Source organism: Aegilops tauschii, chromosome 3 (genome assembly GCF_002575655.3).
Source record: "Aegilops tauschii subsp. strangulata cultivar AL8/78 chromosome 3, Aet v6.0, whole genome shotgun sequence".
Taxonomy (NCBI): domain Eukaryota; kingdom Viridiplantae; phylum Streptophyta; class Magnoliopsida; order Poales; family Poaceae; genus Aegilops; species Aegilops tauschii.
In genome coordinates this window covers 35,340,446-35,350,998 of record NC_053037.3, presented here as the reverse complement: position 1 = coordinate 35,350,998, position 10,553 = coordinate 35,340,446, and the positions used below count along the sequence as shown (strand labels likewise).

The 10,553-nt window shown below is 45.1% G+C and overlaps 1 protein-coding gene across 1 annotated transcript; it reads left to right on the top strand.

Moving 5' to 3' along the window:
* Nucleotides 1-1,865: 1,865 nt before the first annotated feature.
* Nucleotides 1,866-3,872, top strand: LOC120976415 (receptor protein kinase-like protein ZAR1). The gene is made up of 2 exons (XM_040403367.3): nt 1,866-3,540; nt 3,636-3,872. Exons 1-2 carry the CDS (start codon nt 3,114-3,116, stop codon nt 3,662-3,664), a joined length of 456 nt encoding a protein of 151 aa, XP_040259301.1. The 5' UTR covers nt 1,866-3,113; the 3' UTR covers nt 3,665-3,872.
* Nucleotides 3,873-10,553: the final 6,681 nt, after the last annotated feature.

The following is a 10,553-nucleotide window of genomic DNA, read 5'->3' as shown; positions in this document are numbered from 1 at the left end:
CAGCGAGAGAGAGAAAGACAACCGTGGTTTTCGCCGGCCGGCAGCACGGCACGGCACGGCAGCGCAGACCCCAGACGTGACGCGCCCTTTCCACCCTCCCCTTCCCTGAGCCGACACGACGGGTGTCACTCGCAGAGCAGCGCCAGCACCGGACGCAAACCGTGTCACTCCGGCCGCATGGCATGCATGCGAAAAACTTTGCCCAGCCGAGCCAGCAGAAAGGAAAGAAGCGACGGCGAGCGGACACGCACGGCCGGTCTGTCCGTCCGTGCCGTGCACCGCTGTCGTGCAGGTCTTGCTGACTTGTGCTGCTGCACCGATAATCCTGGTCGGACTTAGGCCAGATATAAGGCAAATTTGACAATTTTAACCTGTGGATGAAATCATTTAATAAATAAACTGCTTTTAAATTTTTTTCACTCAACTGACTTTTTGAGTGGCGCCCGACACGAAGGCGCCACACTACACTGTGCAGCGCGCCTAGCATCCGGGTCATCCGAAAATTACTAAGTCAGTGTGCAGCGCCTGAGAGCCAGACGCCACACTATACAGTGTAGCGCCTAGCGTCTAGGCGTTAACTAGCGGCTGCTTCATTTTATAGTGGTAAATAATGCAGCCACTAGTGCAACGGCTAGAGGCTAGGCGCTGCACATTGACTTAGTAATTTTTAGGCAGTCCGGGGTGCGACGCTGGGCAGGCGTGTAGAGTGTGTCAGTCAGGCGTTGCACAGTAGTGGCGCCTTCGTGTCGGGTGCCACTCAAAAAGGTCACCCGAGTGAAAAAATTTAGGAGGTAATAGCATCCCAGGTACCCTAACTTGCATCTAATGTGATGATTTAGTCCCAAAGTTGCAAAACTTGACCAAACCATACTCCAACTTGCACCTCATGTGATGATTTTGTCCGAGGCCAATCACAGCTCGGCCGGTCAGCGCACGCAGTTTTGCAGAAAACCCCCTGCCGTTTCCAATTATCAACCCGCAGTCACCCCCCGCCTGAATTAAATCTGTCGACGGCGCCCCCACCGCCACCGCTGCGGACGCGGACGCCACGCTCGGCGAGCTCGCCTCCAACCTCTGACGCGTACGCCGACGCAGACGCCACGATGCGCTGCTCACGCAGCAGTTCCCGGTCCGCCCCAGATCCCAGGCCCATGCCCTCGACCGCGTCATGGCCATCAAGCTGTTGGAGGAGCACCTCATCCCGCTCTGCGTCGAGTGCCTCGCCAGAGGCAAGGCCCCCGTCCCCGGCAAGACCCCCGACTCCTCCACCTCCTAGCCGGACAGCAGCCCCGACAGGGACGACCCGGACCCGGTCGCGGCCGCCACCGAGGCCCTCGCCAAGGTCGACCTCTCCGACGACCCGGACACCACCGCCACCGCCAAGTCCGGCTCCAGCAAGCCCCGGCAGGCAGCCAGAGGTGGCGGCGGTGACGTGGGCAAGTCGCTCGACTACCTGTACCGCGCGTGCAGGATCGCTCGCCGTGAAGCACATCGACATCGCCGTCTCCGTCCTCTCCCTCTTCATGGAGCCCAAGAAGCTCGCGCCAGCCTTGCCGAGTGACGCGTACGTGAGTCATCTTGCTCTGTTATGTTTCTAGCCATGGAGGATTTACTGCTAGTAGTGCGTAGTGGTTTGGATGAGTGATTTGGGTAGTCGTTTAGTTCAATAGAGGTTCAGATGAGAGATGAGCACCGTGTTCTGTACTTCTGATTGCATTATGTGGCACCGAATGGTTGTTGCCTAGCTTATCCAGTACGACTTGAATGAATTTTGGTGCGAATTTGGTTGATCTTCTTGTGCTCTGTTCCGACTGGTTGTTCAACTTCTGTTGTTGCTTGTGCTAATTTTTTTCCTGCATGCATCAGTTACTGTTTAGATGGCTCAATTCACTTCCAGTTTTTACTCTGAATCATCCTATGCATATAAGGAATGTTGTTCAGTTGTTAGAATTCTGTTTGCAAAGCGTGAGCGTTTGATGATCAGGCACAGGACCGGATGCCACAAACTCACTGCAATGATCATTTCGTTCTTCTATTATGATAGTACTCCGAAGTACTGCATATTTATGTGTTTTGTCAGTCCCCTGGAGGTCCTGCAGGCGGTGCTGGAGTTGCAGGAGGCGGTCGCGGTGTCCTGCGGGCTAAATTGCTAACTGAATGTCTTTGTCAGTCCCTTTTCGGTTATGGCTCATGAACTTAATGACAGTGTTCATCTTGTTTCTGATCTGTTAAGGTGTGCATGATTGATCGACTGCATGTTCTGTTTTTGCACCGTGGATCATGTAGGACGAATGTCATTCAGATACAGGATCAGCCTTACTGAAACTCTTTGATATTCTCGCCTTTTCGGTTTTGACTGATGAACTCACCTCGGTTAAATTCTAGCTTATGACAGAAATGTTGGTAGCTGCCTAAGCTTCAGGATTTTATCAGTACTTAGGATTGATCAACTACAGAACCTGACTAAAGTTACCTTTAATTGTGTCCCATCAAACAGTTTTTGGAGAGTTGGTTGCTGGGCTAAGTTAGTTTCTGTTGGTTGCTAGGCAATTTCCTAGTTGTGTCTGATCAAGCAGTTTTCTGGAGTTGTGCAAATGCAACTTAATGTTGGTCAGGTTCTGTAGAATTATGCACTGATAAACTTGTCATCGTACATGGTCTTTATTTATCGTGTTACCACTCTCGTTTAAATGCATTTGTTTTTGGAGACAAGGCAGTGAAAGGAGGTGCAGAGTAACATGTTTCAGATTACATGCATGTTAAGTACACAAGCTCTACTTTGCATTTTTCCCAGCGACGTTGCCTCTATACCATGTTTTAAACTGCTAATTCTGCTGTATATGCCCTTCCTAGGGTCATTAATTTGTGAATCACAGAATATGAGTAGTGTTGTATTCAAGCTCTGAATTTCGTACAGTAGAGCACACACACATGACACATGTACAAGTAGAGTAATTCGTACCGTCGTGCTCATCTCGGTCGCCGACGCGGCCGGCGTCGCCCTCATCGGAGTCATCGTGGTGTACATATACTGGAAGCTGTGCGACCCGCGCGGGGACGACGTCGACGACGACGAGGACGAGGAGGGGCGAGGGCTCTTCGCCTGCCCGTGCATGCGCGCAAACACCTGCGAGGACTCGTCGGACGGGTTCGACACGGGCGGCGGCGAGAAGAAACGCGGCAACGGTTCCGGGGGCGGAGGCGGCGGCGAGGACGGGGAGCTGGTGGCGATCGACAAGGGGTTCTGGATGGAGCTGGACGAGCTGCTGCGGTCGTCGGCGTACGTGCTGGGGAAGGGCGGGAAGGGGATCGTGTATAAGGTGGTGGTAGGCAACGGGACGACGCCGGTGGCCGTGCGGCGGCTGGGCGGCGGCACCGCGGCCCCGGAGCGGTACAAGGAGTTCGCGGCGGAGGCCGGCGCCGTCGGGCGCGTGCGGCACGCCAACGTGGTACGGCTGCGCGCCTACTACTGGTCGCCCGACGAGAAGCTCGTCGTCACCGACTTCATCAACAACGGCAACCTCGCCTCCGCGCTGCGCGGTACGTAACATCCTCTCCTATACAATTCACGCTCTTTTTTCCAACGGTTTGCTCTGCTCTGAAGAACAGAACGGGTTGATAATTGGAAACGGCAGGGGGGTTTCTGCAAAACTGCGTACGCTGACCGGTCCAGCCAATTGGCGAGTTGTGATTGGCCCGGGACTAAATCATCACATGAGGTGCAAGTTGAGGTATGGTTTGGTCAAGTTTTGCAACTTTGAGACTAAATCATCACATTGGGTGCAAGTTAGGGTACCTGAGATGCTATTACCTCATTTTTTAGAGACGGTTCGTTTTGTGAAATGATTTCATCCATAAGTTAAAATTGTCAAATTTGCCGAGATTTATCTTGCCAAATCATCCATCTCGGGTAGGATAGAGATAGACTGTAGTACTGTGTTGTGCAGTGTGTAGCCTGGCTCCGTAGAGTGGACGTCTAGCCGGAGCTGCCACTGCCAGCCTACGGCGACGAGCCGGGGCCCGGGGGCGGGCGGCCAGAGACATTCATGGCTGCTGCGAGCAATCCACTGCTCTGCTGCTGAACCGAGCTAGCTGGAGTGGCTACTGTGCCTGTCCTGTGCGCTGCCGTCTACGCAGCAGGCTACAAACCGGTCCACCAAGGCTACCAGCAGCAACTGTGCGCTCTGTACGTGCTGCTGCTGGATGCGCGCACAAGAGACAACGCTGACGGAGCACTCTGCTGCGACCGCGACCCGATCCGCCTCGCCAATGATTCCGTTCCTTTGCGGATCAACAGCGAGGCGCAGCCTGCTCCTCGTCGGTGCTCGTCGATCCTATCCTGGCATTTCCCGGTGCTGTGTGCAAAACAAAACAAACAGGGCCGTTGCTGTGCAATCCATCAATCCATGCAGTGGATGCTGCTGACCAAGTGTGCATCAACACGATATTCCAACGCTAAACTTTAAAACAGACACTATTTGCTTGTGCACCGGTCCGGAACAGTCCACGGACAATGATACAGAAATCGGCAATCCAACCCTGTCTTTAAACGTTTGTCCTTATTTTTTTTCTTAAATACACAACATTCAACATAATCATAGAAAATAGCATAATTCATACATAAATAACATGCAAATATCCATAAGGGCATCTCCAACGTAGGCCTCAAAACGAACAATATACTTGCCCGTGGACTGGTCTGGATTGATTCATGGACATTGGCACGGGAGCCGTCCATCCGACCATGTCCCCTAGATGTCTGCTTCTGTTTCTTTTTTTAAGTTTTCGAGCTCAAAATAATAGCATAGCAAATCTGCGATCAGAGAAAATATTCAAATGGGACAATTTTTCTAATTTAAATATTATAATTCAACTAAGTTTTCAAATAAAATAATTCAAACTTGAATTGAGCTCGTTCTAGTTGTCCCTTTTAGAGCATCTACACCGTACATAGCAAATATGACCCCTTAAACGCCCGCGAACAAGCCCGGTCAGTGACCGGGCGTGTCCATTGTGAGCACCTATTTATTCGTCCGCGCAGCAACACTCCTCATTTTTTTCTCATATGTCTGGTCACTTGCACGTGATTGGTGGAGATGAAGAAAGAGAAATAAAAGAATGAATAAAAAAAGAGAAAAGGTGATCTAGGGTGGGGCCGCGTCCTACGTGGCGGAATGCCCGGGCGCGCCAGGGCGCGTCCGCGAGCCCTCATATTCTCCTCATATTTGAGATGGATATGAGGGTTCGTGGACAACCCGGTCGTATAGGGATGATATGAGGGGTCCGGTTGGGTCACGTTTTTCCTTCTCTCTCCCGTCCGGTCACTGATCGGGCGCGTCCGTAGGGATGGTTTGAGGCGTCCGGCTGTAGATGCTCTTAACCGCCCACACATGCTCAATCAAATCTTCCTTCAGCTGCTAATGAGTTGCTCCAAATTGAATATGTTGATGCATTTGAACAAACTCATCATACATAACTGGATTCGGATATGGAAGTTGGATAGGATCATTCAAGTTTTCAATTTTAATACCTCCGACAACATCTTCACCCTTAACATCCACGATCATGTTGTGCATGATCACACAACATGTCAACACATCCGACAAGGTCTCCAAATCTCATTGTTTAGCAGGTTTAATGAACAATTACAAAAACGGGTTTGGAGCACTCCAAATGCCCTCTCTACATCCTTCTAACTCCTTGTCTTTTGGCAAAATGAGCTCCTTTCTGACCCACTGGATCACGGATGGTCTTGACAAAGGTACCCATGAATGATAGATACCGTCAACTAGGTAATAGCCCATATTGTACAAGGCCAATATCATGGCCATGTTAAGAAGCCCACCAACCTTTTTGAAGTAGTTGAACACATGACCTCTAGATTTGGCACGCTTTCTTTGGCATGTTCGGGTCTCACAATGACATCAAGGTGTTGCAACAGTTCACTGTTTGCTAGGTTAACTAAAGGGCAAGCTCCTCCTTGCAACTATACTATAAATGGGCTTCTCGAGCGCATGGAATCAAGAGATCCGAGCAAACATGGGTACCCTCCTGCTTTGGACATTGCCGAGAGCCTCTCGGTGTCTGTGACAGTTGGTTCTCTCAAGTGCTGGGATCCAATCACCTCGACCACCGCAGTAGAAAATCTGACCATGGCGTCTCCGCATATGCTCTCACACATCTACAGGTACTCGTCTCACGAATCTGTGGTCGTGCCATATGCAAGCATACACAATGAAGTCATGCACTACTAGTAATCAGAGAACCCAATCCTTCCTACAACATCCATCTTCTAGATGAAGTAGTAACCGTATAATCGGACCTCCATTATAGAGGCGATCGAAGACATTTTTTGGCATTCCAAAGCACCAGCAAAAATTGTCCGCGAATAGGTCATCGGGGGCAAAGTAGTCACCCATCACGTTGATTCAGCACTCGATGATCCTTGATTGATCCCTTGAAATTGAGAATAATTTCCTCGACATGCTCCACATATGCAAGGACCACCTGCATCATCTCCATTTCGTCTGGATATCATCCTCGTCGGGCGACTCAACGTAGTGCTCGTACATGTACTACATGTCCAAATCCATTGCTTTAAATAAGGGACAACAAACAATAAAGCTTTTGTAAGAAAGAATGAATTAGTGATTTTGGTATTATCTTTACAAAGAAAGAAAATAAAATAAAAACTAAAATAAAATAGTAGTAATGAATTTTTTCTAAGAAGAATGAATTTGTTACATTAGTATTGCCCTTCCGGAAGAAAGAAAATAAAAAAATAAAACAAATGATGAAAAAATTGCACACAGCTACATAGCAATTATGCTTTAATAATATGCAAGAATAAGCATAGAATAGTGGATTTTTCACATAAAAGGAAATTTTCTAACAAGGAATCAATTAGTGGCATGGGTAATACCATTAAAGAATAAAGAAAATGAAATAAAAATTAAAATAGAATCAGAATCAAATTAATAAAGTTTTCTAAGAAATAATGAATTAGTGGCTTTGGTATTACCTTTTAAGTAGAAATTAAATGAAATAATAACATTTTCTAAGGAAAAAGAATTAGCGTCATTAGTATTACCCTTCAAGTGAAGTAAGAAGGTGCAAAAAAATCAAAGAAACATTGACCAAATTTGCACACAAAATTGGGCTTTCTTGAAATATACAAGAATAAGGACATAATATTGGATTTTTTGCAAAAAAGTTTCTAAGAAGGAATCAATTAGTGGCATTGGTATTATTCTTAAAGAAGAAAGAAAATAAAACTGTAACTAAAAAATCAAAATGATTAAACTTTGTAAACAATGAATTAATCACATTGGTATTACATATACTCCCTTCGTTCCTAAATATAGGGTGCATAGTATTTGGCACAGAAATTAAAGAACGCATGCAGAGGGAAAATTTCACAAGTTTTGGGCGAGATTACACCTGACTAATTGACATGAGGAAATAGAGGAGCTTGCCTGACATAAGGAAATGTAATCAAATCTCTAAAAAAATATCCAAATGAGTGGTGCAACGCAGTACACTTTATATTTCGGATTTTTCTCAAAAATCTATACACCTTATATCAAGGAACGGAGGGAGTATTTCATAATATTTATGTGTATACATTTAAACTCATCTAACATTCCAAAAATACCCTCAAATGAAAAGAAAAATGGCTTATAAATAAAAACAAAAGAAAAAACTAAGAAAAATATGACTGAACAAAGGAAGAGAGGGGTGGTCCGGACGCACAGTTAATGAGGGTCAGCTCGTTAAGGATTTTTTTAACAGACCCAAATTTGTGGTTAGTCGAAAAACCAACCCAAACAACTCCTAGAATCTCAAAGAGAAAATCAACAGCCAAGAAAAATTGACCGACCCAAAATCAATTTATTACGAATTACATATTGCCAAAGTGATGCCGAAAATACCAATGTAAAAAAAGAAAAACCAACTATAATATATAAAAAAGCAAAAGCAAAAAACACATACTGTAAGTGCATCTAGTGCCCCTTAGTAGTTTTGGAGTATTGGAGACAAATTGGTTAAGGGACTAATGTGTTTGTGAGTGTACACAAAAGTTATAGTCCCTGAAGATTGGGTTTAACCAACGAAAGATGCCCCCTAAAAATGTATTTCTTCGAGTGAAGAATTTGATGCGGCCTTTCAAGAAATTGATGTGAAGAATTGGAAGCTTGAAGACTTTTGTTTTCGTAGTTTCTTTCTTTTTTCTTATTTGAGTCATAGGAAACACCGTACTGTTAAAGGGGTATAGGTGATATATAAATCACATTTTTGAAGTGATGCTCAAAACCTATGCAAAACCTAATTCTTCGAGTGCAGACTTTGGAAATCTCCGGCAGAGCTGAAGAATTTGCTGGCGACAGAGACGTAGTTTCTTCTGATCGCTGACGAATTTGGTCTGACTGGGGAGTTAGGATTTCGCTGGTGCAATCTGCCTACCGTGAGAAAATTAAGTGCCCCGACGAATTTGAGAGTCCAAATTTTGACCGTTGCTGCGCTGAGTGCGAGTTGGGATCCTTAGCCTGACAATGGTCATGTACAAAGAGTCATTTATGACAATTTATGTCGGGTTTCCCCTGGCTATAAATAGCCGCCAGCCACAGCTACTTGTTGGTTGGCTGGTTTAGAGATAGATTGACACTTGTCATTGGACACCACCCTTTCTCTGCCAACTTTGTGAGAAACCCGGTTGAGCATAAACCCAACCAGAGTCAAAGTGATTGAGCATCACTGAAGAGTTTGATATGTGTGATCCGATGCCTGTTACCTTTCAAGATTGTCATTCTTTCAGATGGTTAGGTGTCATGTTCTGAGCACCCAAGAGTAATTGTGGCGTGCCGGTGAACAAGTCTCTGAAGGTTTCGGAAGTCTACCTTCAAGCCTTACCATGAGCGATTGGGCGAGGTCAGCTGTGACCTTAGCTCAAGAGAAATACGGTGATGACATACTGTCTTCGGAGTTCAATCTCAGCCGCCTCAATCAGACGTGCAGTTGATACAACAGTTAGAACTGGTCTACCAAATCATCGTGTCATCACTGAGCCTACCTGATTTCAAATTCCTTCACCCTTTACTTTTTGTTATTCCGTTGCTGAAGAATGTGTAATCTACTTCTAAAGAATTTGAGCTAAAGACTTTCATCATGTTGTTTTTCATTTCTTCAGTTCATCTTCTGTATGCTTGAATTTTTGTATGAGTGCATGTCCTTCACTTGCATCTATCTTGTATGCATGCATTACAATTCTTTGATGAATTAGTCTCGCTCCCGTTTCTATTTCATCATTTTGATCTTCATCAAATTCATCAGAGTTTGATGAATTTCTAAAAATTTCCCATTCACCCCCCTCTGAGAGTTAATCTGCGCTTTCACATCGCTACCTAATAATAAAGTGAGGACTGCTTCTGCCCGCCCATCATTAAAATTACCCCTAGAGTCGTAAATAATTACCCAGCATGCCACCGGTTGGTGAAAGAAAAGGTTCACCTTTTCCCTTCTAAAACCGCCGACGGCTTCAGTTTATTAATAGTAAGCCCCTATAATACATCACAAGTGCCCAAGAGGCGCAATGGTATGCGCCTCACCGCTCGACACCTGAGACCCGGGTTCAATTCCCGTTTGTTGTCTAATAAATTGGAAACATCTCGAGTAGACTGATTCACCGATGTTGTTATGAGTACGAGGGATGGTATTTTTATTTTCCGTTACAACGCACGGGCATGTTTTGCTAGTATAATACAAAAGACAATTTGTAACAGGCTTCAAGCCCAATAGAAAAATCAACTTACGTCAAACAAGGGCATGCCAAAAATTCAGCCTCAGAAAAAAAAACTTTCGCAAACAGGAGCAAGTCAAAAATTCACCCTAAGAAAATTATTAATTTACACCGAAGAGTGACAATTCAAGAACCAGACTAAGAAGCCATGAAACAACACAAGCATACGAAATAAACTCCCCACGATCCATATTAACTGACGTTGGTTTAATACAACTTTATAGGAATTACAAAACTTTGTAGGAGCAAAAGGGAAGAACCAACAATCAGAAAATCAATTTATCCAAATTTAAAAACCAGACGACTTCATATAGCTAACGTGAAATAAGATTATATTCCATTTAAGCATGTGTGAGTGACAAACTCGTAAATAGCCAAAGTAATCCACACATGTGCTAAAAATCTCTACCCAATAATAAAGCACGTACGGTTTCCGCCCGTCCGTCGCGCCAATTTGCAAAAAAGTCCCTACGTTTTCATGAAATCAACCCGCAGTCCGGATTTAAGTCACACCAAACCGTTATTTTACAATTTTTCGAAAAAACCCTGACTTTTTAGGTATTTCATCCACGGATCATATTTAAGTCAAACAAATGCTTTTCTCCATATCTTTTAAACCGTAACTCCGATTTAAACATGTTATGTATGAAAGTTGATTAGAAAAATATGTAGAATATGAATGTAAGATTATTTTAACATGTTAAGTATTTATAAATATTATTTTTGAAGATATTTAATTCAAACAAATGGTTTTCTA